The sequence below is a fragment of the Hemiscyllium ocellatum genome, chromosome 44, assembly GCF_020745735.1.
Source record: "Hemiscyllium ocellatum isolate sHemOce1 chromosome 44, sHemOce1.pat.X.cur, whole genome shotgun sequence".
Taxonomy (NCBI): domain Eukaryota; kingdom Metazoa; phylum Chordata; class Chondrichthyes; order Orectolobiformes; family Hemiscylliidae; genus Hemiscyllium; species Hemiscyllium ocellatum.
Window position 1 is genome coordinate 9,216,900 of NC_083444.1, and position 24,619 is coordinate 9,241,518.

Sequence of the window (24,619 nt, forward strand, 5' to 3'; positions counted from 1 at the left end):
GAAGGTCGAGCAGTGGAAGTAGTGTATATGGATTTCAGCAAGGCACTTGATAAGGTTCTCTGTAGGCTCATTCATAAAGTCAGGAAGTATGAGATACAGAGAGATTTGGCTATCTGGATTCAGAATTAGTTGGATGACAGAATGCAGAGAATGGTTGTAAATGATAAGTATTCTGCCTGGAGGTCAGTGTTGAGTGGGGTCCTGCAGGACTCTGTTCTTGGGCCTCTGCTCTTTGTAGTTTTTATAATGACTTGGATGAGGAGATCAAAGGGTGAGTTAGATGACGCAAAGATTGGAGGTACCGTGATAGTATTGAGGGCTACTGCAGGCTACAGCGCGACATAGACAAGTTGCAGAGCTGGACTGAGAAATGGCAGCTGGAATTCAACCTGGATAAATGCGAAGTGATGCATTTTTGAAGGTCGAACTCGAATGCTGAATATAGGATTGAAGGCAGGATTCTTGGCAGTGTGGAGGCACAGAGGAATCTTGGTGTGCAGGTACATAGATCCCTCAAAGTTGCCACCCAAGTGGATAGGGTTGTTAAGAAAGCATATGGTGTTTTGACTTTCATTAACAGGGGGATCAAGTTTAAGAGCCGTGAGGTTTTGCTACAGCTCTACAAGTCCTTGGCGAGACCACACTTGGAATATTGTGTCCAGTTCTGGTCGCCCGACTATAGGAAAGATACAGAGGCTTTGGCGAGGGTACAAAGAAGGTTTCCCAGGATGCTGCCTGGACTGGAGGGCTTGCCTTATAAAGAGAGGTTGAATAAGCTCAGACTTTTCTCTCTGGAGAGAAAGAGGAAGAGAGGAGACCTGATTGAGGTGTACAAAATAATGAGAGGAATGGATAAAGTTAATAGCAGAGACTTTTCCCCAGGGCAGGGTTGACTGATACAAGGGGTCACAGTTTTAAGATATTATGAGAGAAGTATAGTGGGAATGTCAGAGGAAGGTTCTTTATGCAGAGAGTTGCGAATGCATGGAATGCATTGCCAGCGGTGGTGGTGGAAGCAGAGTCATTAGGGACATTTAAGTGACTGCTGGACATGCACATGGAGGGGTGCTTCGGTTAAGTTATTTTATTTTACATTAAGATTAACCCTCGGCACAACTTCGTGGGCCAAAGGGCCTGTTCTGTGCTGTACTTTTCTATGTTCTATTACCGATAGAGCTGTTGTTTCTCTCGCAGTTCATTCTTACGATGACACTGGAACAAAGGTCCATCATCATAGATTCTTTTAGCTGAAACAGAACATGCCTATGTTAATTACAAAAGGCAATAACCAAGGAAGACTGAGAACTTGGGAGGTTTAACAACTATACAAAGCGAATCATGGATTTTAGGAAGGTGTTATGATTTTAAAAACGTTTAGACTGTTTATACACGGAATAATGGACACTCGGGAATGAGTTACAGACTAAAGCCAACTGAATGGTTCATTTCAGAAACTTTTTTTAAAAATTCATGGGTAATGTCAGATAGGCCAGCATTTATTGCCCATCCCTAAATGCCCAGAGGGCGGTTAGGAGTTAAGCACATTGGGTCTGGAGTCGCATGTAGCCCAGACCAAGTAAGGACAGCAGATTTCCTTCCCTAAAAGGCATAGGTGAATCAGATGCTTTTTTTTAAGGAACAACAGTGGTCCCCATAACGCTAGCTTTTCGCTCAAGATTTTGATTGAATTTAAATTTCCTCATCCACCTCTGAGGGATTTGACCCTTTCGGCAGTGGAGGTTCTGAATTACTAGGCCAGTGACAGGACCATTATAGCACCCACCTCCCCAGCAATGCTCTACAATGGGAATGTGTGCAAACCGAATCTAATCATGGGTTTGGAATGGGTTACATACAAAGTCCGATTTCGTGAGGCAGTCATACACATTAAACCTGCGCTCTCTAGTTTTGAACTCCCCTACCCTGAAAAAAAGACCTTGGCGATTTACCTTAAAAATGCCCCTCATGATTTTACAAACCTGGATATGGTCACCCCTCAGCCTCCAACCTCTTGTGAAAAAAGTCCTACCCTATCCAGCCTCTCTTTATAACTCAAAACTTCCAGTTTCTGTCACACCCTTGTTAACCTTTTTTGCAGGCATTCCAGTCTGATAACATCCTTCCTGTAGGGGGTGACCAGAATTGCATGCAGTGCTCCAAATAAAAACCTCACCAATGTCTTGTTCCATGGTAATCTGACATCTCAATCCCTGTTCTCGGTGTTCTGAACGATGAAGTCAAATGTGCCAAACACCTTCTTCACCACTCTATCAACCTGTGACACCATTTTCGAGGAATGATGTAATTGCACCCCTAAGCCTCTCTGTTCTCGTTTTATGAGGACAGGCTGAGACTATAGAAGAGTGAGGGTTGACTTGATTGAAGGGTATAAGATACTAAACGGTCTTGTTAATGTGGATGAGGGAACATATTTCTTCGTGTAGGTCAGTTCAGCACATCCATGTCAATGCAAGTTTCCCAAACTAAACTAGTCCCATTTGCCTGAATTTAGTCCATAGCCTTCTAAACATTCCCTCTTCCTGTACCTGTCAAATGTCTTTTAAATGTTGGAATTGTACCCACCTCTATCACCACCTCTGGCAGTTCATTCCACATAGGAGCTACCCTCTCTGAAAAAAATTACCCTTCAGGTCCCTTTTAAATCTTTCTCCTCTCACCTTAGAATTTCATTGGATCTAAGGATTATTGTGACACACATGCAAATCTTTCAATTCAAAATTATTTCTCAAGCACCGAATGATATTGATCGCGACAAGCTGCTGATTTCTACTGGAATATATACTCACAGTTCCCCGTTTCAACTCATTGTGCAGCCATCTGTTCACACTAGCCTTGTGACGCTTCTCCCTCTCTCCGATCAGGGTGCAGAAGACGTTACTCTCGGTTCCTGCACACAAGCCTGTCCCAGTCTCAATCGTGACGTTGTAAGTGATCATATTCTAGCACTGGCAGAATTTCCAACCTCTGACTGTGTGGTAAGGAAAGCAGACGTGGTGTTTATATATGAAACAGAAAAGGAAACCAGGGATTTTTCTGGGGAAACAGCTGACATGCCATCTCACAGGAAATTCTGTTCCAACTGTTTCGACACCAGGCAGGGAGGAGGGACAGAGTAGAGGTGGTTCACGTTGTGCGTTCGACATTGGAGTGCCCCTCAAATGTGGGTAGGACCCTGCCCCTTCCTTTATCGTTGTCGTCTCCACATTTGCTTTCTGAATCTCGCCCATCACTGTTGTGAGAATCAATCTTTTTCCCCTAATCTGCCTGTTCAAGGATATCATGCACAGGTCTTGCACCTGGACCTCCTGGCTCAGAGTCATGGGCACTACCACCATGACCCTGTCTCTGAGCCATAATAATCATATATCAATACAAAGGTCCCACCTTCTCAACCTTGCCCTTGGCATGGTGACCCCCAGGCTAAACTACCACCATTGGAACTCTCAGAAGTAAGGACCCTACCACTGCATCATACATGCCCCTGCTAATAATCAGTTGAGGGTCCCATAATCCAAGGGTGCAAGTTTAAGGCAATTGGCCCAACAGCCAGGAACAACGTGAGACAAAGCTCCTCTTCAGTAAGTGATCGGGATTTGGAGTGATAGGGCAGAATCTTCCCAAGCCTTGAATGTTGGGAAAATAGTTGGGAATATTGGATGAGCATCCAGCAATGAGCTTCTCAATGTCAAGAATATGAAGTTCTGATTTCCAATCAGATTCTTGCTAGTGAGTGGCGAGAGACCTATTTTCATTTATTGTCTTGCATTACCATCCTCAATATTGATCAATCTCACTTCATTGATTTGCAGTTACCCATTCAATCGCCCACCACCAGGAAACTAGAGCTTGAGAACTCCTTGTGAAAGCCAGGAATGGCCACTGGGCAACTGCGTGCTCCTGCAGTCCTCCAGCTTGGATACCCACTAGCAACACCTCAGGACACTCCACAGGCAGTGACCATGTACACCCCCATGTGCATGGAGTTTGGCATCAGGCAGCTACCAGTCTAAATGCATCCTCATTGGCACCTCTCTGATCCCATAGATTGAGAAGACCAGCTCTTCTCAATGCAGGCTGCAGCTCAGGGTTCCTCTTGGCACTCACTCACTTTATGCATTACCTAGATTCTCTTACAATCTCCTCCTTGCCTATCCTTGCTTTGCTGTCACCCATCCTGAGCTAAAAGATTAACAGTATTTCTGTTGTGCCTGGTAATTTAGCATAGGCACAACAACAGGCAACATATCAGTCAAGAGGGTGGACATGTTGCTATCGGACTTCAGACTATATCCATCTCACACCGGCCCCATAATAGAATACCCAAGTGTGGAAGCAGGCAATTCCACCCATCGAGTCCATACCAACCCTCCAAACAGGGTCTTTCCCAGATTCATCCCTCCACCCTATAACCCTACATTTCCAATGATTAATCCTCCGAGCCTGAACATCCTGGACACAATGGGCAATTTAGTGTGGCCAATCCAGCTAACCTACACATCTTCGGACTGTGGAAGGAAACCCACACCAACACAAGGAGAACGTGTAAACTCCACACAGAGGCAATCCCCGAGGATGGAATTAAACCTGGGTCTCTTGCCTACTGAGGCAACAGCGCCAACCACTGAGACACTGCGCCACTCCCAACCAGTCAATGGTGGACCAGAGGGAGAGAGCAGCAATGTTTGGAAATGAAGAGACGGATCCTCCATTTTGAAGTGTACAAAATTAGGTTGGTGCCTTCACCAGTTTTATGGGGTTTTCCCTTGGGGAATACCCTCACCAGCCTCACCTCACACCCTTTTCATCTCATCCGCCACCATATCCTTCAATTCCTTCCCGCACTTGCATCTACGTGGCAGACAAACTGCACATGCTTTTAGAAAATGGTCATGTCTCAAAATCTGAGGGGTGTGGCCACAGAGTCATTCAGCACAGAACCAGAGCCTTAGGCCCAACTAATCCATGCTGACTAGATTTCCCAATCTGAACTGGTCCCATTTGCCAGCATTGTGCCCATATGCCTCTCAACCTTTCCTATTCACATACTTGACCAAATGTATTTTAGACATTGCAGCTCTAACCACATTTACCAGTTCCTCTGGCAGCTCATTTCACACACCCACCGTCTTCTGTGTTAAAAAGTTGTCCCTTAGGTCCATTTTAAATCTTTGTCCTCTCACCTTAAACCTATGCCCTCTAGATTTGGACTCCCCCACCCTGGGAAAAAGACCTCGGCCATTCACCCTATCCGTGCCCCTCATGATTTTATAAACTTCTATAAGGTAACCCTTCAACCTCCAACACTCCAGGGAAAATAGCCTGAGGTAGCCTCTCTCTGTTGCTCAAACCCTCCAACCCCAGAAACATTTTTTTCTGCACCCTTTCAAGTTTAACAACATCCTTCATGTAGCAAGGAGACCAGAAATTGAATGCAGTATTCCAAACGTGGTCTGACCAAAGTCCTGTACAGCCACAACATGACCTCCCAACTCCTGTACTCAATGCACTGACCAATAAAGGCAAGCAAACTAAATGCCTTCTTCACCACCTTGTCTACCAGTGGCTGTACCAAGAAACCATGAACCTGCACCCCAAGGTCTCTGTTCAGCAACACTCCCGAGGACCTTACCATTGAGTGTATAAGACCTGTCCTGATTTGGTGGTGATTGGAAGTAGCATGCTGGGATGCAGGGGATATTACAGTTGTCAAGGGGCGGGGGCAACAAAATATAAGGTGGGGTGGATGATAGAGCATTGAAGGAAAAGGGGTAATACGGAGTTGGGAAGTCATTGTCAGTTTGAACTACTAACCTGATATGTTTACTCAATACAGGTAAAGTAGGGAGGTGAAGGTTTATATAGCTCAGATGGGGGGAGCAGGAGGGGCCTTCATCTTAAATTAAAGCACTCTCACTATTGACCCTCTATCAGGTCTCCCCTCAGCCTTCTCTGCTTTAAAGAAAACAACCCGAGCTTATCCAGTCTCTCATCACAGCAAGATCGCACCATTCCTGAAGAGGGAACATGTACATTTGCAGAGCATCCAGAGGAAACCCACACAGAAACGGGGAGAATGTGCAAACTCCAGAGGAAACCCACACAGAAACAGGGAGAATGTGCAAACTCCAGAGGAAACCCACACAGAAACGGGGAGAATGTGCAAACTCCATTCAGACTGTCACCAGAGGCAGGAATCAAACCCGGGTCCCTGGTGCTGTGAGGCAGCAATGCTAACCACAGATGGGAGATGCAGTGATGAGATTGGATAAGATGCTCTTTGGACGGTCGGTGTAAATGTTTCCTGCACCCTCTCACGTTTAACAACATATGCATAGAACAACAGAACATAAAACAGTATAAGAGCTGGGAACAGGAGGAGGCCATTCAGTCTGTTCCACCATTTGATATGGTTGTGGCTGATCTCATTCAAGCCTCAACTCCACTTTCCTGCTCGCTCCTCTTAACCCATTACTAACTGTTTATCTTCTCCTTAAATTTACTCCATGTGCCAGCAGCCACCACACTCTGGGGGAGTGAATTCCACAGGTCAAGACCCTTTGAGAGAAGTAATTCCTCCTAATCTCTGGGTTAAATCTGCTGTCTGTTATTCTAATACTGTGACCTCTCATTCCCCACATGGGAAAACATCTTCTCTGTGTCTCCCTTGTCAATTCCCTTTAGTGTGTTCTAGACAATTAGATCATCTCTCATTCTTCTGGAGAGTATAGGCCTAAAGTGCTCAATCTCTCTGCGTAAAACAAACCCCTCAATCTCAGGAATCAATCGGGTTAACCTGCTCTGAACTGCCTGCAATGCAACTTCATCTCTCCTCAAGTCAGTGGATCAGAGTTTTGATTAAGTACTCCAGATGTATCTGTACATGTGTGTATTTGTATGTGTGTGTGTGTAAATGAGTGTGTCTGTGTTTGCGTGTGTATTTCAATGTGTTTCAACTTTTAGGGGATTTATATGTGTGATTCTGTATTTGGGTGTTTATGTCACTGTGTATATCTGACTTGCGATATTTCTGTGTGTGACTGTACGCATGTGTGAGAGAGAGAGAGAAAGAAAAAAATGTGTGTCTGTTTGAGAGAGCGTGTGTATGCGTGCAAGAGAGAGTCTATGATTGGGTATGTGCGATTGACATTGTGTGTGAAAGAGAATGTAAATGTGTGTGTAGGAGAGAGAGAGAGGTGTGTGTGTGTGTGTGTGTGTGTGTTGTGTGTGTGTGTGTGTGTTGTGAGTGAGTTTGTGTGAACATGACATTGAGTGTATGTAAGCATGAGATTATGTTAGTGTGAGCTTGTGAGTGTGTGTCAATGTGAAATTTTGAGTGCGTGTTTCAATGTGAGATTGTTTGTGTTTGTGTATTTGTGGTTGTGTGTGTGTCTGAGAGTGTGTGTGAGAAGGTGTGTATGTGTGAGAGTGGGTGTATAAGATTGTGTGTGCGCATGTGGGTGTGAATGTGAGATTGTGGTTGTGTATGTACATGAGTGAGTGTGTAAGATTGTGTGTGAATGTGTTTGTGTATGTGTTAGAGTTGGTATGTGAGATTGTGTGTGCGTATGTGGGTGTGAATGTGAGATTGTCTACGTTTGTGTATGTGCGTGAGTGAGTGTGTGTGTGTGTGAATGTGTTTGTTTATGTGTTGGAGTGGGTGTGTCAGATTGTGTTCATGTATGTGTGAGAGATTGTATGTGTTTGTGAATGTGTGTGACATTGTGTGTTTGTGTATGTGTGTGTTTGTTTATGTATGTGTGTGAGAATTTGTGTCTGTGCATGTGTGAGACTTGGTGTGTGAGACTGTGTGAGTATGTGTGTGTAAATGTGTGCGAATGTGTGAGTGTATGTGTGTGTAAATGTGTGAGAGTGTGTGAGTGAGTGTTTCTGTCTGCAGTATTGTGGTGATGCAATCTACCAACTTGTTCTCAGGGCATTTAGGGTTGGGCAAGAAATGCTGACCCAGCCAGCAACACCCACACCTTGTAAAAAGCAGAACTTGAAATTCTTCCTGTTAAATTCAAACAAATCTCAGACGAGATGTGCATACACCCAGACTTTCAGTTTACCTGCAGCATTGGGTAGTGACAGATTCCGGCCTCGGGTTACTGTCTGTGTGGAGTTTGCACGTTCTCCCCGTGTTTGTGTGGGTTTCCTCCGAGTGCTCCGGTTTCCTCCCACAGTCCAAAGATGTGCGGGTCAAGTGAATTAGCCATGCTAAATTGCCCGTAGTGTTAGGTGCATTAGTCAGAGGGAAATGCGTCTGGGTGGGTTACGCTTCGGAGGGTCGGTGTGGACTAGGTGGGCCGAAGGGTCTGTTTCCACAGTAAGCGACCACTCTGTCCAGGCAGCAACACATTTTCAGCTCTCCTCTCCCTTGGCCAATTCACATACAGTTCACGACCTCTCAATCTGAGAGAGTGGTCGCTTACTAATATCAGTCTGACCCAGCAGTGGGAATGGTTACATATAAAGTCACATTCCAGACTGGGATAATGGATTTCGCGGGAACAAACAGCTCTATTTACTATACGCTGGTCAGAGAGTGTGGGGAGAGCCAGAAAACCCTCATGGACAATTGCTGCAAGCAGACTTGGAGTGAGGAGCTGTAAGTAGGTTGTGCAGCTCAAAACCTGCATTCAAAATAACCATTCAGCCCTGGGGGCAGTGGAGCTGATTTCTTGGAAAAGGGAAGAATTTCATAATCCTGGAATTAATCCAGAAACTCCTACAAATAGACAGAGATTCTGATGAGCACCAGAAAAGACAGGGGACAGCTAGACCTTCCACGATGCAGAAACACACTAAGGTCACCCTTCCATATCTTGTGTTCAGCTGATCTTTTCCAGGGATTATCATTTCTTAGAAAGTCTCTTCTCTGTGTGCTTTCTGTTCTGATTTCTTACCATTTCTTGCAGAATAATGACTGAGAAGCAGAGGAGTGCCGCGAGACCATTGGGTTACAATGTTCTCACTTTCCCCTTCAGGTTTATACACAGTTAAACTTTGCCTTTATTCAGCACTTTCCATCACAATCCTTTCCATGATGATTCCATTCAATCGGTTTTGTTTACTGCCTCTCCTCTCCCTTGGCCAATTCATATACAGTTCAGGGCCTCTCAATCTGGGAGAGTGGTCGCTTACTATACAACCTGTGCTCATGCCATCCAGACCTGCAGGAGACAAAAGATAGACAAGAGGTGGAGGTACTGGCATGTTAAGAATACATTCCCAGTGGCAGTAACAAGCATTGGTCAGTTAGCTCAGTTGGCTGGATGACTGTTTAACAGAACAGAGTGAAACCAGCAACACAGATTGGATTCCTACCCCAGCCAAGGTCAACTGTAGGTCTGTGGAAGAGAGAGAAAACAAGAGTTAACGTTTCAAATCTGAGATGACACCACGTCAGAGCTCAATAAACACTGTTTCTTGCTGCTTTGCTGTGACATGGATGTTTCTGTGTCTCCACGGGACCTGCCATAGTCTGTGCGCATCTTCTCATAGCAGGTGCAGTGCTGAACATTGGACATCCCAGTGCCCATCCTGTCTAATGCTATTGTAAAAAGGATTGATGGCAGGTCTGTCATCTCTGGTGTGGGCAGGAGAAAGAGTCACAGAGATGTTCAGCTTAGAGACAGATGCTTCGGTCCACCTCATCCATACCAACCAGATATCCTAAATTAATCTAGTTCATTTGCCAGCACTTGGCCCAAATCCCTCTCAACCCTTCTTATTTATATACCCATCCAGATGCCTTTTAAATGTTGTAATTGTACCAGCCTCCAACACTTTCTCTGACCGCTCATCCCACACACGCACCATCTCTGTGTGAGAAAGTTGCTTTTAAGGTCCCTTTTAAACCTTTCCCCTCTCACCTTAACCCTGTGATTCTGGTCTCCCCTACCCTATGAAAAAGACCTTGGATATTCACCTTGTCATGCCCCTCATGATTGTATAAGGTCTCCCCTCAACATCCAATGCTCCAGGGAAAATAAAGCCAGCTGATTCAGCCTCTCCCTCTGACTCAAACCCTGCAAACCCGGCAACATCCTTGTAAATGTTTTCTGCACCCTCTCGAGTTTAACAACGTAAGCACATAACAAGAGAGCACATAGCAATGTAAGAGCAGGGAACAGGAGGAGGCCATTCAGCCTCTTCCACCATTTGATATGGTCGTGGCTGATCTGATTCCAGCCTCAACTCCACTTTCCTGCTCGCTCCTCTTAACCCTTAACTAACTGTTTATCTTCTCCTTAAATTTACTTCATGTCCCAGCAACCACCACACTCTGGGGGAGTGAATTCCACAGGTTCACGACCCTTTGAGAGGAGTAATTCCTCCTAATCTCTGGTTTAAATCTGCTGCCCGTTATCCTAATACTGTGACCTCTCACTCGCCACATTCCCTTTAGTGTGTTCTAGACAATTAGATCATCTCTCATTCTTCTGGAGAGTATAGGCCGAAACTGCTCAATCTCACTGCGTAAGACAAACCCCTCACTCTCAGGAATCAATCGGGTTAACCTGCTCTGAACTGCCTCCAACGCAACTTCATCTCTCCTCAAGTCAGAGGATCAGAGATTTTATTGAGTACTCCAGATGTACCTGTACATGTGTGTATTTGTCTGTGTGTGTGTGTAAATGAGTGTGTCTATGTGTGCGTGTGTATTTCAATGTGTTTCAACTTTTAGGGGATTTATATGTGTGATTCTGTATTTGGGTGTTTATGTCTCTGTCTATATCCTACTTGTAATGTTTCTGTGTGTGACTGTATGCGTGTGTGAGAGAGAGAGAGAGAAAAATGTGTGTGTTTGTTTGAGAGACTGTGTGTTTGTGTGCAAGAGAGAGTCTATGATTGGGTATGTGCGATTGACATTGTGTGTGAAAGAGAATGTAAATGTGTGTGTAGGAGAGAGAGAGAGGGGTGTGTGTTGTGAGTGAGTTTGTGTGAACATGTCATTGAGTGTATGTAAGCACGAGATTATGTCAGTGTGAGCTTGTGAGTGTGTGTCAATGTGAAATTATGAGTGTGGGTTTCAATGTGAGATTGCATGTGTTTGTTTGTGTATTTGTGGTTGTGAGTGTGTTTGAGAGTGTGTGGGAGAATGTGTGTATGTGTGAGAGTGGGTGTATAAGATTGTGTGTGCACATGTGGGTGTGAATGTGAGATCGTGGTTGTGTGTGAGTGAGTGTGCGTGAGTGAGTGTGTAAGATTGTGTGTGAATGTGTTTATGTATGTGTTAGAGTTGGTATGTGAGATTGTGTGTGCACATGTGGGTGTGAATGTGAGATCGTGGTTGTGTGTGAGTGTGCATGAGTGAGTGTGTAAGATTGTGTGTGAATGTGTTTATGTATGTGTTAGAGTTGGTATGTGAGATTGTGTGTGCGCATGTGGGTGTGAATGTGAGATTGTCAATGTTTGTGTATGTGCGTGAGTGAGTGTGTGTGTGTGTGAATGTGTTTGTTTATGTGTTGGAGTGGGTGTGTCAGATTGAGTTCATGTATGTGTGAGAGACTGTATGTGTTTGTGAATGTGTGTGACATTGTGTGTTTATGTACGTGTGTGTTTGTTTATGTATGTGTGTGAGAATTCGTGTCTGTGCATGTGTGAGACTTGGTGTGTGAGACTGTGTGAGTATGTGTGTGTGTGTAAATGTGTGCGAATGTGTGAGTGTGTGTGTGTGTAAATGTGTGAGAGTGTGTGAGTGAGTGTTTCTGTCTGCAGTATTGTGGTGATGCAATCTACCAACATGTTCTCAGGGCAATTAGGGTTGGGCAAGAAATGCTGACCCAGCCAGCAACACCCACACCTTGTAAAAAGCAGAACTTGAAATTCTTCCTGTTAAATTCAAACAAATCTCAGACGAGGTGTGCATACACCCAGACTTTCAGTTTACCTGCAGCATTGGATAGTGACAGATTCCGGCCTCGGGTTACTGTCTGTGTGGAGTTTGCACATTCTCCCCGTATCTGTGTGGGTTTCCTCCGGGGGCTCCGGTTTCCTCCCACAGTCCAAAGATGTGTGGACCAGGTGAACTAGCCATGCTAAATTGCCCATAGTATTAGGTGCATTAGTCAGAGGGAAATGCGTCTGGGTGGGTTACTCTTCGGAGGGTCGGCGTGGACTGGTTGGGCTGAAGGGCCTGTTTCCACACTGTAGGGAATCTCATATCAGTCTGACCCAGCAGTGGGAATGGTTACATATAAAGTCACATTCCAGACTGGGATAATGGAGTACACGGGAACAAACAGCTCTATTTACTGTACGCTGGTCAGAGAGTGTGAGGAGAGCCAGAAAACCCTCATGGACAATTGGCTGCAAGCAGACTTGGAGTGAGGAGCTGTAAGTAGGTTGTGCAGCTCAAAACCTGCATTCAAAATAACCATTCAGCCCTGGGGGCAGTGGAGCTGATTTCTTAGAAAAGGGAAGAATTTCATAATCCTGGAATTAATCCAGAAACTCCTACACATAGGCAGAGATTCTGATGAGCACCAGAAAAGACAGGAGACAGCTAGACCTTCCACTATGCAGAAACACACTAAGGTCACCCTTCCATATCTTGTGTTCAGCTGATCTTTTCCAGGGATTATCATTTCTTAGCAAGTCTCTTCTCTGTGTGCTTTCTGCTCCCATTTCTTACCATTTCTTGCAGAATAATGACTGAGAAGCAGAGCAGTGCCGCGAGACCATTGGGTTACAATGTTCTCACTTTCCCCTTCAGGTTTATACACAGTTAAACTTTGCCTTTATTCAGCACTTTCCATCACAATCCTTTCCATGATGATTCCATTCAATCGGTTTTGTTTACTGCCTCTCCTCTCCCTTGGCCAATTCATATACAGTTCAGGGCCTCTCAATCTGGGAGAGTGGTCGCTTACTATACAGTCTGTGCTCATGCCACCCAGACCTGCAGGAGACTGAAGATAGACAAGAGGTGGAGGTACTGGCATGTTAAGAATACATTCTGTCGGACTTAGGCTCAATCTACCAACTTACTTTCTTCTATGTGTAAGCCCAGTTCTGCGTGTTCTCTAAATGAAGAAGTAGGAGAAGATTTTCGGTCTCACACTCTTAGTTTTATTCAAGCAGTAAGTAGATAAAATATACAGAGCTCTGGGTCCAAACCTTTCTGTCCCTGACAAACTACAAAGCGAGTCAGTTCACAAAGAAAAGACCTATTCCTGCCCCTGACCCAGTCTTTTATACAATACAAAATGTAATGCAATCACTGAGGTGGGATTGTCTTCTGATTGGCTATTGAGCTGACTCCATCCTCCGCCTCCTGGCATTCCTGGATGTCTGATCCCTTGTGACCTTCCTTTGTCCATGAAACGGAGCACCACGTGACCTCCTTCGGGGCGCGAAACGGCAGACCACGTGACCTCCCCGCCCTCTTCCGGGGCGCGAAACGGCAGACCACGTGACCCCCGCCTGTGCCATGGAGCATCACGTGATCCTCTTCTGCGCGCGCATTGGAGCATCACGTGACCTCCAAACGCCGAGGACAACCCCACTCGCGGTCTGCAATCTATTTTACATGTAAGCTATATATTTACAAGTCCCCCTAATATTCCCAGTGGCAGTAACTGGCAGTGAGCAGTTAGCTCAGTTGGCTGGATGACTGATTAACAGTACAGAGTGAAACAAGCAGCACAGATTCGATTCCGATCCCAGCCAAGGTCAACTGTGGGTCTGTGGAAGAGAGAGAAAACAAGAGTTAACGTTTCGAATCTGAGATGACACCACATCAGAGCTCAATAAACAATGTTTCTTGTTGCTTTGCTGTGACATGGATATTTCTGCGTCTCCACAGGACCTGCTATGGTCTGTGCGCATCTTCTCACAGCAGGTGCAGTGCTGAACATTGGACATCCCAGTGCCCGTCCTGTCTAATGCTATCGCAGTCTGAGAAAGGGAGGGATTGATGGCAGCTCTGTTACCTCTGGTGTGGAGAAAGAGTCACAGAGATGTACAGCGTAGAGACAGATGCTTCGGTCCACCTCGTCCATGCCAACCAGATATCCTAAATTAATCTAGTTCCATTTGCCAGCACTTGACCCAAATCCCTCTTAACCCTTTTTATTCATATACCCATCCAAATGCCTATTAAATGTTGTAATTGTACTAGCCACCACCACTTTCTCTGACCGCTAATTCCACACACGCACCACTCTCTGTGTGAAAATGTCCCCTTTTAAAGTCTCTTTTAAATCTTTTCTCTCTCACCTAAACCCTGTGCCTTCTAATTTTGGTCTCCCTGACCCTATGAAAAAGACCTTGGATATTCACCTTGTCATGCCCCTCATGATTGTATAAGGTCACCCCTCAGCTTCCAATGCTCCAGGGAAAATAAAGCCAGCTGATTCAGCCTCTCCCTCTGATTCATACCCTGCAAACCCGGCAACATCCTTGTAAATGTTTTCTGCACCCTCTCAAGTTTAACAACGTAAGCACATAACAACAGAGCACACAGCAATGTAAGAGCAGGGAACAGGAGGAGGCCATTCAGCCTGTTCCACCATTTGATATGGTCGTGGCTGATCTGATTCCAGCCTCAACTCCACTTTCCTGCTCGCTCCTCTTAACCCATTACTAACTGTTTATTAGATTTCTTACAGTGTGGAAACAGGCCCTTCGGCCCAACACGTCCACACCGACCCGCCGAAGCGCAACCCACCCATACCCCTACATTTACCCCTGACCTAACACTACGGGCAATTTGGCATGGCCAATTCACCTGACCCGCACATCTTTGGACTGTGGGAGGAAACCGGAGCACCCGGAAGAAACCCGCGCAGACACGGGGAGAACGTGCAAACTCCACACAGTCAGTCACCTAAGTCAGGAATTGAACCCGGGTCTCAGGCGTTGTGAGGCAGCAGTGCTAACCACTGTGCCACCGTGCCTCCTTAAATTTAATCCATGTCCCAGCAGCCACCACACGCTCTGGGAGTGAATTCCACAGGTTCACGACCCTTTGAGAGAAGTAATTCCTCCTGATCTCTGGTTTAAATCTGCTACCCGTTATCCTAATACTGTGACCTCTCATTCCCCATATGGGGAAACATCTCCTCTCCGTCTCGCTTGTCAATCCCTTTAGTGTGTTCTAGACAATTAGATCATCTCTCATTCTTCTGGAGAGTATAGGCCTAAACTGCTCAATCTCTCTGCGTAAGACAAACCCCTCACTCTCAGGAATCAATCGGGTTAACCTGCTCTGAACTGCCTCCAATGCAACTTCATCTCTCCTCAAGTCAGAGGATCTGAGTTTTTCTGAAATAGTCCAGATGTACCTGTACATGCGTGTATTTGTATGTGTGTGTGTGTAAATAAATGAGTGTGTCTGTATCTGCGTGTGTTTTTCAATGTGTTTCAACTTTTGGGGGATTTATATGTGTGATTCTGTATTTGGGTGTTTATGTCTCTGCATATATCTGACTTGCAATGTTTCTGAGTGTGAGTGTCTGTATGTGTATGTGTGAGAGAGAGAGAGAAACGTGTGTGTCTGTTTGAGAGAGAGTATGTATGTGTGCAAGAGAGAGTGTGTGATTGGGTATGTGCGATTGACAGTGTGTGAGAATGAGAATGTCAGTGTGTGTGTGTGGGTGTGCGCGAGGACGAGGGGGCATCAGTTTAAGATGACAGGAGAAAGACTAAAAGAGAACCTGTGGGTCAAATTATTTACACAGAGGGTGGTGCGCATATGGAACGAGCTGCCAGTGGAAAGAGTTGAGGTGGATACGTTATCAACATTTAAAGGACTTTTGGACAAATACATGGAGAGGAAAGGATTAGAAGGATATAGGCCAAGTGCAGGGAAATGGAGTTAGTGTGAATGGGCATTTTAGTCCCATGGACCAGTTTGGGCTGAAGGGCCTGTTTCCGTGCTGTAGGACTCTGACTCAATCACTCTACGACACAGTTAGGCAGCATTGTAGACAATGCAGATTGATGGAGAGAGTGAATGGGTAAAGCTGTGTTAGCTGGAGGTCAGTGCAAGCAAGTGTGTGGCTATCAGGTTGGACCACAAAGGAGGTTTACAAGAATGATCCTGGACATCAGGGGTTACATTCTGAGGAGAGATTGTACAAATGAGTCCAGTTTCCCGTAGAATTGAGACAGTATGAGGTTACATGCACAGGAAAGCTCCATTTACTGTGTCCCCATCAAACACTTCCAGAGAAGGGACAGCATGGAGTTAGATACAGAATAAAGCTCCCTCTACATTGTCCCCATCATTCCCTCCCTGGTCAGGTAGAGCATTAAGTTTGATACAGAGTAAAGCTCTCTCGATGAGATCACAATTAACAGCCGGTATGATCTGATGAGAGATGCTGACTTAAACTCTTCCTACCAAAGTGCATAACCTCAAACTTTCCCATGTTGAACTCCATCTGCCACTTCTTTGCCCATTCTCCTAACTATGTAAAAGCATCATCAAGCTCTTTCCTGGATATATTCAGATGCTTAACCCTCGCACTTCAAGACAGTGATGGGCTTGGATTGGATGATCTTTGGAGGGTCAGTGCAAACTCACTGGGCTGAATGTCCTGTTTACGATTCTGTGATTCTCACTGGCCCAGTGGTCATTGACAGAGATTGTGCAGAAACACACTAAGATAAGACCTTGATAACTTGTGATCAGTTGATCTTTGTCCAGGGATAGTCTTTTCTTAGAAAGTCTCTCCTCTGTGTGCTTTCTGTTCCCATTTCTTACCATTTCTTGCAGAAAAATGACTGAGAAGCAGAGCAGTGCCGCAAGACCATTGGGTTACAATGTTCTCACTTCCTCCTTCAGGATTTACACAGTTAAACTTCGACTTTATTCAGCACCTTCCATCACAATCCTTTCCAAGCTGATTCCATTCAATCGGTTTTGTTTACTGCCTCTCCTCTCCCTTGGCCAATTCATATACAGTTCAGGGCCTCTCAATCTGGGAGAGTGGTCGCTTACTATACAATCTGTGCTCATGCCACCCAGACCTGCAGGAGACAGAAGATAGACAAGAGGTGGAGGTACTGGCATGTTAAGAATACATTCCCAGTGGCAGTAACTGGCAGTGAGCAGTTAGCTCAGTTGGCTGGATGGCTGATTTATAGTACAGAATGAGACAAGCAGCACAGATTTCGATTCCTATCCCAGCCAAGGTCAACTGTGAGTCTGTGGAAGAGAGAGAAAACAAGAGTTAACGTTTCGAATCTGAGATGACACCACGTCAGAGCTCAGTAAACAATGTTTCTTGCTGTTTTGCTGTGACATGGAAGTTTCTGTGTCTCCACAGGACCTGCCATGATCAATGGGTATCTTCTCATAGCGGGTGCAGTGCTGAACATTGGGCATCCAGTGCCCGTCCTGTCTAATTCTCTCGCAGTCCGAGAAAGGGAGGGATTGATGGCAGCTCTGTTATCTCTGGTGTGGGCAGGAGAAAGAGTCACGGGATGTACAGTGTAGAGAGAGATGCTTCGTTCCACCTCGTCCATGCCACCCAGATATCCTAAATTAATCAAGTTCCATTTGCCAGCACTTGACCCAAATCCCTCTAAACCCTTCTTATTCATATACCCATCCAGGTGCCTTTTAAATGTTGTAATTGTACCAGCTTCCACCACTTTCTCTGACATCTCATGCCACATACGCACCACTCTCTGTGTGAAAAGGTTGCTTTTAAGGTTCCTTTTAAATCTTTTCTCTCTCACCTAAACCCTGTGCCTTCTAATTTTGGTCTCCCTGACCCTATGAAAAAGACCTTGGATATTCACCATGTCATGCCCCTCATGATTGTATAAGGTCACCCCTCAGCTTCCAATGCTCCAGGGAAAATAAAGCCAGCCGATTCAGCCTCTCCCTCTGACTCAAACCCTGCAAACCCGGCAACATCCTTGTAAATGTTTTCTGCACCCTCTCAAGTTTAACAACGTAAGCACATAACAACAGAGCACATAGCAATGTAAGAGCAGGGAACAGGAGGAGGCCATTCAGCCTGTTCCACCATTTGATATGGTCGTGGCTGATCTCATTCCAGCCTCAACTCCACTTTCCTGTTCGCTCCTCTTAACCCATTACTAACTGTTTATCTTCTCCTTAAATTTACTCCATGTCCCAGCAGCCACCACACTCTGGGGGGGTGAATTCCACAGGTCAAGACCCTTTGAGAGAAGTAATTCCTCCTAATCTCTGGTTTAAATCTGCTACCCGTTATTCTAATACTGTGACCTCTCATTCCCCACATGGGGAAACATCTTCTCTGTGTCTCCCTTGTCAATTCCCTTTAGTGTGTTCTAGACAATTAGATCATCTCTCATTCTTCTGGAGAGTATAGGCCTAAACTGCTCAATCTCTCTGCGTAAGACAAACCCCTCAATCTCAGGAATCAATCGGGTTAACCTGCTCTGAACTGCCTGCAATGCAACTTCATCTCTCCTCAAGTCAGTGGATCAGAGTTTTGATTAAGTACTCCAGATGTATCTGTACATGTGTGTATTTGTATGTGTGTGTGTGTAAATGAGTGTGTCTGTGTTTGCGTGCGTAGTTCAATGTGTTTCAACTTTTAGGGGATTTATATGTGTGATTCTGTATTTGGGTGTTTATGTCACTGTGTATATCTGACTTGCAATGTTTCAGTGTGTGACTGTATGCATGTGTGAGAGATAGAGAGAGAGAAAAAAATGTGTGTCTGTTTGAGAGAGCGTGTGTATGTGTGCAAGAGAGAGTCTCTGATTGGGTATGTGCGATTGACATTGTGTGTGAAAGAGAATGTAAATGTGTGTGCAGGAGAGAGAGAGAGGTGTGTGTGTGTGTGTGTGTGTGTGTTGTGAGTGAGTTTGTGTGAACATGACATTGTGTGTATGTAAGCATGAGATTATGTCAGTGTGAGCTTGTGAGTGTGTGTCAATGTGAAATTTTGAGTGCGTGTTTCAATGTGAGATTGTATGTGTTTGTTTGTGTATTTGTGGTTGTGTGTGTGTCTGAGAGTTTGTGAGAGAATGTGTGTATGTGTGAGAGTGGGCGTATAAGATTGTGTATGCGCATCTGGGTGTGAATGTGAGATTGTGACTGTGTATGTGCATGAGTGAGTGTGTAAGATTGTGTGTGAATGTGTTTGTGTATGTGTTAGAGTTGGTATGTGAGATTGTGTGTGTGCGCATGTGGGTTTGAATGTGAGATTGTCTACATTTGTGTATGTGCGTGAGTGAATGTGTGTGTGTATGTGTGTTTGTTAATGTGTTGGAGTGGGTGTGTCAGATTGTGTTCATGTATGTGTGAGAGATTGTGTGTGTTTGTAAATGTGTGTGACATTGTGTGTTTGTGTACGTGTGCGTTTGTTTATGTATGTGTGTGAGAATTCGTGTCTGTGCATGTGTGAGACTTGGTGTGTGAGACTGTGTGACTGTGTGTAAATGTGTGCGAATGTGTGAGTGTGTGTGTGTAAATGTGTGAGAGTGTGTGAGTGAGTGTTTCTGTCTGCAGTACTGTGGTGATGCAATCTACCAACAATTTCTCAGGGCAATTAGGGTTGGGCAAGAAATGCTGACCCAGCCAGCAACACCCACACCTTGTAAAAAGCAGAACTTGAAATTCTTCCTGTTAAATTCAAACAAATCTCAGACGAGATGTGCATACACCCAGACTTTCAGTTTACCTGCAGCATTGGATAGTGACAGATTCCGGCCTCGGGTTACTGTCTGTGCAGAGTTTGCACATTCTCCCCGTGTCTGTGTGGGTTTCCTCCGGGGGCTCCGGTTTCCTCCCACAGTCCAAAGATGTGTGGACCAGGTGAATTAGCCATGCTAAATTACCCGTAGTGTTTGGTGCATTAGTCAGAGAGAAATGGGTCTGGGTGGATTACTCTTCGGAGGGTCGATGTGGACTGGATGGGCCGAAGGGCCTGTTTCCACACTGTAGGAAATCTAATATCAGTCTGACCCAGCAGTGGGAATGGTTACAAATAAAGTCACATTCCAGACTGGGATAATGGAGTACGTGGGAACAAACAGCTCTGTTTACTGTACGCTGGTCAGAGAGTGTGGGGAGAGCCAGAAAACCCTCATGGACAATTGCTGCAAAGCAGACTTGGAGTGAGGAGCTGTAAGTAGGTTGTGCCGCTCAAAACCTGCATTCAAAATAACCATTCAGCCCTGGGGGCAGTGATTTCTTGGAAGAGGGAAGAATTTCATAATCTTGGAATTAATCCAGAAACTCATACAAATAGACAGAGAATCTGTTGAGCACCAGAAAAGACAGGGGACAGCTAGACCTTCCACCTTAACAGGAGGCTGAGTGGCCAATCTCCATGGAACTGGCTCCACACAAAGCAAGCAGAGAGCTGGGGCAGGGCAGATCATCCGTGATGCCCAAGCCTCGTTGGGAAGGGCTGTTTCACTTGTAATTTGACATGGCAGGGTTCAAATCCCTCCTTGCTCTCAACATCACCCTCCTCCCTCGCCTCTCCTTTAGCCCGACAATCTCTGCACTCTGATTCCGGACACCTCCCCTTCCCCAATTCTTTTTTGAGCAGTCTGGGGCCCTAAGCTCTGGAACGGCCTTCCTGAAAAGCTTCATGCCAATCTCTTTCTCCCTCTCTCTCTCTCTTTCTCCCTCTCTCTCTCTTTCTTTCTCTTTCTCTCTCTTTCTCTCTCTTTCTTTCTCTCTTTCTCTCTCTCTCTCTCTCTCTCTCTCCCTCCTTCTTTCTCTCTTTCTCTCTCCCTCTCTCTCTCCCTCCCCCTGAGTCTTTGAACATTTCCTGGGTCAGCCAGCCCCAGTATCCCTGACACTGCAGTGGTGTCACTGTCGAACATGTCCCTGTGAAGCACCTTGTGGGACCTTTCACCACCTGAAGGTGCCAGACCATTGCAGGTTGCTTTTGTTGCTGGCCTATTTGACTATGGACAACAGTGCAGCCTAATCTTGTTCAACACGGTGTCCACGGAGTGCCAATCCAAGGCAGGAAGCCTAATAATGCACTTCTTTTTTAAGTCAACCCCTACAATCCAGGACTTGGCCCAGTGAACCTCTTTTGAACTGCCTCCATTGCTAATGTGTCCTCTCTTAAAGGCAGGGACTAAGTGGGGAGGTGATGGTCAATTGGTATTATTGCTGGACTCTTAATCTCGTGCCCTGGTAATGTCCTGGGGACCAAGGTCCAAATCCTGCCACAGTAGGTGGTGGCATTTGAATTCAGTAAAAATCTGGAATTGCCAGTCTAATGACAACCATGAATTAATTGTCGGTAAATCCCATTGAGTTCACTCAAGTCCATCAGGGAGGGAAGCTGACATTCTTACCTGATCTGACCCACATGTGACTCCAGACCCACAGCAATGGGGTTGAGTTTGAATTGCCCTCTGGGAATTAGGGATGAGCAATAGATGTTGGGCTCAGCCAGTGATGCATTTATCCCATGAATGAATTGTTAAAAACTGTACACAACACCCTAGATGCACACCTGGTTGTATCCCAAGACTACAGCATAGGATCCCTACAGTGTGCATGATCATTTGACCCATCGAGAGAGCGCCAATTCTCCGAAGATCAGTCCACCCAGACCCAGCCACCCACCTTTTCCCTGTAACCCTGCATTTACCATGGCTAATCCACCTAAACTGCACAAAAACACGGAAAATACTGAAACTCCATTTATGTCAGCTGTCATACATAAATCTGTGACACTAACACGCAGACTGAACTAAGTTTTAGTTTGATCAAGGGTTTCTAGCAATTTAGGATACAGTTGTAACAAGACTTCCCTACTTTTAAACTCCAACACACTGCCACAATTTTTTGAGTGTTGTTGGAGGTGCACCCATCCAGGCAAGTGGGGAGTATTCCATCACACTCCTGACTTGTGCCTTGTAGATGGTGGACTGGCTCTGGGGAGTCAGGAGGTGAGTTCCTTGCTGTAGTGTAGCCTCTGACCTGCTCTTGTAACCACTGTGTTTATGTGGCTAGTCCAGTTGAGTTTCTGGTCAATTCTAACCCCCAGGATATTGATAATGGGGGATTCAGTGATGGTAACACCATTGAATATCAAGGGGCAGTGGTTAGATTGTCTCTTATTGGAGATGGTCATAGCCTGGCATTTGTGTGTCACGAAAATGTGACTTTCCACTTGTCGGCTGAAGTCTGGATACTGCCCAGATCTTTTGTTGCTTTTGTATTCAAAATACTGCTTCAGTATTCCATGAGTTATGAATGACACTGAACATCAAGTGGTCATTCATGAGTATGCCCACTTCTGACATTATGGTGGAAGGATGGTCATTGATGAAGCAGCTGACGATAGAGTCATAGACTCATAGACCTTGTAGTCCAAACTGTCCATGCCGACCAGTTTTTCCAAACTAAATCTATCCCATTTGCCTGCTTTTGGAACATATCCCTCTAACCCTTTCCCATTCTTGTACCTGTCCAACTATCTTTTAAATGTTGTAACTGTACCTGCATCTACCACTTTACATGGCCGTTCATTCCACACACGAACCACCCTCTGTGTGATATAGCTGCCCCTCATGTCCCTTTTAAATCTTTCTCCTCTCACCCAAAAATTATGGTGTTTACTTTTGAATTTCCCCTAAGAGCTTCGCTATTCAGCTTAATTATGCCCCTCGTGATTTTATAAACCTCTAAAAGGTCACCCCTTGACCTCCTACGCTCGGACGGTTGGGCATAGGACACTACCCTGTGGAACTCTTCCAGGGATTTCCTGGAGCTGAAATGACTGACCTCCAATAAACATCTTCATTTGTGCAGGCTATTACTCCAGCCGGTGGAAAGTTTTCCCATTGATTCCAGTTTTGTTCGGGCTCCTTGATGCCACATTCAGTCAAATGCAGCCTAGATGTCAAAGGGATAAACCAGAAAAAAACATGGAGTTGATGGAACTGAACTCGAACCTGACTTCCTGAAAATGGAGCTCAGAGCAGCAATGTCACTTCCACTGGAATTTTATCATGGTTGCTCCTTCTATAGACCGTAAGACCATAAGACATAGGAGTGGAAGTAAAGCCATTCGGCCCATCGAGTCCACTCCGCCATTCAATCATGGCTGATGGGCATTTCAACTCCACTTACCCGCATTCTCCCCGTAGCCCTTAATTCCTCAGGCATCAAGAATCTATCAATCTCTGCCTTGAAGACATTTAGAGTCCCGGCCTCCACTGCACTCTGCGGCAATGAATTCCACAGGCCCACCATTCTCTGGCTGAAGAAATGTCTCCGCATTTCTGTTCTGAATTGACCCCCTCTAATTTTAAGGCTGTGTCCACAGGTCCTAGTCTCCTCGCCTAACGGAAACAATTTCCTAGCGTCCACCCTTTCCAAGCCATCTACTTCTCCCCAATCCTGGGTTGGGGGCACAAAAGGTGTTGGGAAAGTGGGACTTGGTATGAGGTAGAATTTGGAACGAGAGTGTAATCCCACATCCTCCCTAAGTGGAAGGACTGGATCTCTGCACCAACAGGAGATCCAAACTGATGTCTGGTATGGAACAGCTTGGATATGAAGAGAAGCTGCATAAAAATCATAGATTCCCTACAATGCAGAAAGAGGCCATTTGTCCCATTGAGTCACAACTCAAGGTAAGCATCCCACTCAGGCCCCACATTTCCCATGGGTAACCCACCGACCTTACACAGGTAATTTAGAATGGCCCTTCCACCTAACCTGCACATTTTTGGACTATCGTAGGAAACCCACGCAGACACAGGGAGAACGCGCAAACTCCACACAGACAATCGCCCAAGGGCGGCATTGAACCCGGGTCCCTGGCACTGTGAGGCAGTAGTGCTAATCACTGAGTCGCTGTGCCACCCACAGCACTTGAGTTGTTTTCTTTAGAACTGAGAAGATTGACGGCGTGGCGGAACCTGACTGAGGTATACAAGATAATGAGTGGGCGGCACGGTGGCACAGTGGTTAGCACTGTTGCCTCACAGCACCAGAGACCAGGGTTCAATTCCCGCCTCAGGCGACTGACTGTGTGGAGTTTGCACATTCTCCCTGTGTCTGCGTGGGTTTCCTCCGGGTGCTCTGGTTTCCTCCCACGGTCCAAAAATGTGCAGGTTAGGTGAATTGGCCATACTAAATTGCCTGTAGTGTTAGGTGCAGGGGTAAATGTGGGTCGGTGTGGACTTGTTGGGCCGAAGGGCCTGTTTCCACACTGTAAGTAATCTAATCTAATAATGAGGCAATGGACAGATGCTTAGGAAACAACCATTGTCTTTAGTTGAAGCGACATTCATGAGGGGAAAACTGTTAAGGTGAGGGGATTTGAGGAAAGTTGGTTGCTGAGAATCTTGAATGCATTGCCTGGGAGGGTAGTAGAGGCAGGAAACCTCACAGCCCTTACCTGGAAGTACTTGATTCCCTACAGTGTGGAAGCAGGTCACTTGGCCCATCAAGTCCTCACCAACCCTCCGAATAGCATTCCATACTATCCCTATATTTCCCATGGCTACTCCACCTAGCCTGTACACTATGGGAAATTTGGCACAGCCAACCCACCGAACTTGCACGCTTTTGGACCTTGGGAGGAAACTGGAGCACCCAGAGGGGGACCCATGCAGACACGGGGGAGAATGTACAAACTCCACACTGACAATC

The 24,619-nt window shown here is 45.7% G+C and overlaps 1 protein-coding gene across 1 annotated transcript in view; it reads right to left on the minus strand.

The window, feature by feature from the left end:
* LOC132835215 (polyunsaturated fatty acid 5-lipoxygenase-like) overlaps positions 1-2,957 on the minus strand; it is a 31,740-nt gene extending 28,783 nt beyond the window's left edge. Inside the window, exons 1-2 of the mRNA XM_060854579.1 lie at positions 2,808-2,957; positions 1,169-1,247 (exon numbers count right to left, since the gene is read on the minus strand). Of these exons, the coding sequence (XP_060710562.1) occupies positions 1,169-1,247; positions 2,808-2,957 (229 nt within the window). The remainder of the gene's footprint in view (positions 1-1,168; positions 1,248-2,807) is intronic.
* Between the last annotated feature and the right edge of the window lie 21,662 nt (positions 2,958-24,619).